We start from the raw sequence: 2,863 nt of genomic DNA on the forward strand, positions 1-2,863 counted from the left end.
ATACAGGCAGTATGCCCGTGTATCATCTCCAATAAACGGCTTCAACCAGCCTTTGAATTCAGGATTTGATTCCCGCTCCTTTCTGTATTTTTGAGCGTACAGTTTCGAGAGAGACATGATGAGCTAGCTAGCCATATGATTAGTTTATGTCACAGAGAGGCACACACACTGTGGACGAGGTGAGTAAGTGACTGAGGCTGTGTGGGTCCAATGCAGTGATTTATTTTAGTGTGACAGTGAAGAAACATTGACATTTACATCCCGCTCTGTAAGCCAGGACGAGATCAGAGTTCTGTAAAGTTTGCAAGATATTCACAGATTCGGACTTCCCGGATCAATAAGTCATAGGCGAAACGTTGTTAAAGCACAAACGCTGCATAATTCACACCGTAGTAATGTGGACAACGGGCTACAGGCCAGTTTTCATCAATATGGGTCGTCCTCCGTGATGGACACATAACATTGGGGTCTACAGACAGCTAGCTGAGAAACGAGTGCGCAGGGACCGTCTACAAAGTACAACACCGAAAAGAGATATTCAATAAATATTCAATAACATCACTGTAATACTGTATATTCTCACCAAAATCACGTCATAGGTCCAGCGAGTCCAGCTGACTTTTTAACTTTGTACTATAGCATAGTCAGCAGGACTCGCTGGACCTGTGACATGATTTTTATTAGAATTTACAGTATAAGACCGAAGTTATTGAATATTTTCCATAATAAATAATTCCCCAAATTATACAAAATCGTTTTTTCCCAAAGCTAGTACTGTAGCATAGTCAGCCGGACTTGCTGGACATGTGACATGATTTTCGTGAGAATATACACTATTACAGTAAAGTTATTGAATAATTTCCCAATTTTTTCCCCCCAAAAATTATGCTCAATCATCTTTTCTCAAACTTAGTACTGTAGCATAGCTAGCATGACTCCATAAACATGTGACGTGATTTGGGTGACAATCTACACAATGAGACCGAAGTTATTGAATAATATTCATAACAAATATTTCTCAAAATTATACAAAATTGTTTTTTTTCCAAAGTAAGTGCTGTAGCATAGCCAACAGGAGACCCTGGATCTGTGACGTGATTTTGGTGACAATATACATTATGAGACCGAAGTTATTGAATAATATTTATATCTAATATTTCCCAAAATTACACAAAACAAAATTTTCCTAAACTTAGTGATGTAGCATAGCCAGCAGGACTCCTTGACATGTGATGTGATTTTGGTGAAATGTACACTATTATAGTGAAGTTATTGAATAATCTTCATAACAAATATTTCCAAAAGTATGATGAATGAATTTTTTTTTTAACTTTGTACTGCAACATAGTCAGCAGGACTCCGTGGACCTGTGACGTGATTTTGGTGAGAATATAAAGTATTACAGTGTGGTTATTAAATATTTTTGTAATTTCTCTTTCGGTGTTGCACTTTGTAGACGGTCCCTGCTCACTCGTTTCTCAGCAAGCTGTACGTAGACACCAATGTTCTGTGTCTATCACGGAGGACGACTCATAGTGACGAAAACTGGCCTGTAGCCGTTGTCCTACTACGGTGTGAATTATGCAGCGTTTGTGCTTTAACAACGTTTCGCTTATAATGACGTATTGATCCGGGAAGTCCGAATCTGTTAATATCTTGCCAACCTTACTGAACTTGAGAAGCTATTCATTCGCAGTAAGAGTGTAACCGCAGAAGGATACGTGCTTCACGTTAGAGTCTCCAAAACACCAGAAAATTCTCAAATAACACCAGAAAAAGTAGCTTGATTTGTCACTAGTCGCTTTTCACATAAAAAAAGTCGCCAAAAGGATTGGAAACTCGCCAGATTAAGCGAGAAAGTCGCCAAAGGTGGCAGCATGGCTCACTGGTTTGTCGTCGCGCCGCAGATCAGCTGTGTGTCGGTTGTCTGTTTTTCACACGACGTCGACTGTATGTCTGATACTGACGGTGGGATTGCAGGTTTATCTGCTGCATTTCCATCAAGAACAAGTTGGTTCATGTACTAAGCTAAATGTCAGGACTTTACGGTATGAAGATGCGCATATTTTTGGTCTGTCGATAACAATCAAAGGCCCGATAGAACAGATGAGTGGATTTAGGAAGTGAAACCCTGGAGTGCTTTTACTCTGAAACGGGTTCACAAGGTTAAGGGCTGTGGTCCCGCCCCCCATGTGCTGGATACATATTGACCATGGCCGCCGCTGCTCTGCACTCACAGCCGGAGGAAGGGCACCCTACGTCTTGCCACTGACTCACTGACAGCGCCTGTGAACCGGAGACTTCGTGAATCTGTGAAGGAGGCAGAACCGAGAACGAATCATGGCGGACAGGATGACACCACTGGCCCATGCTCTATCGCAAACTAAACTGGACCTGAGTGACATTTCTCCCACTCGCGCTCAGCTGCAGACATGCCGCAGGAGAAGGCTGTCGAGCTGCAGCTCGCTGGAGACCAGTAAGGCTGGTGCCCCTGCACGCTGCCGAGAGGAACGTCCTGGTCCTCAACACCGGGGGAACCATCGGGATGACCATGCATCCTGGCGGTAACTGAGTCTCACTGATGTAACGGCTCTGCTGCCCTCGCAGTATCTAGTGTACGCGTGTGTGCATGTGTGCGTGCGCGTGTGTTCGCTAGAATATGAGCAGGGAGCGTGTGTGTCAACAACACGTAAGCGCACCCTGAATTAGTCCCATAATACAAACAGCTTAAGCACACTGCCGCACACAGTAGATACTCCGTGCCACACCGTGGCAGGACGTCTTCAAGGGGGCGGGCATTAAGGAAAGAGTTCGAGTTAAAAATCGCTATTTATAGTGCGTACTGCAAATACAAATGAATCGA

At 43.6% G+C, this 2,863-nt stretch overlaps 1 protein-coding gene across 1 annotated transcript in view; it reads left to right on the forward strand.

Annotated features, from left to right (window-relative positions):
* Nucleotides 1-1,954: 1,954 nt before the first annotated feature.
* Nucleotides 1,955-2,863, forward strand: part of aspg (asparaginase homolog (S. cerevisiae)) — a gene marked incomplete in the record, with an annotated part of 14,257 nt that continues 13,348 nt past the window's right edge. Inside the window, 1 exon segment of the mRNA XM_053434575.1 lies at nucleotides 1,955-2,398. Coding sequence (XP_053290550.1) covers nucleotides 2,341-2,398 — 58 coding nt within the window.

The sequence above is a fragment of the Pleuronectes platessa genome, chromosome 11 (assembly GCF_947347685.1).
Source record: "Pleuronectes platessa chromosome 11, fPlePla1.1, whole genome shotgun sequence".
NCBI classification, from domain to species: Eukaryota; Metazoa; Chordata; class Actinopteri; order Pleuronectiformes; family Pleuronectidae; genus Pleuronectes; species Pleuronectes platessa.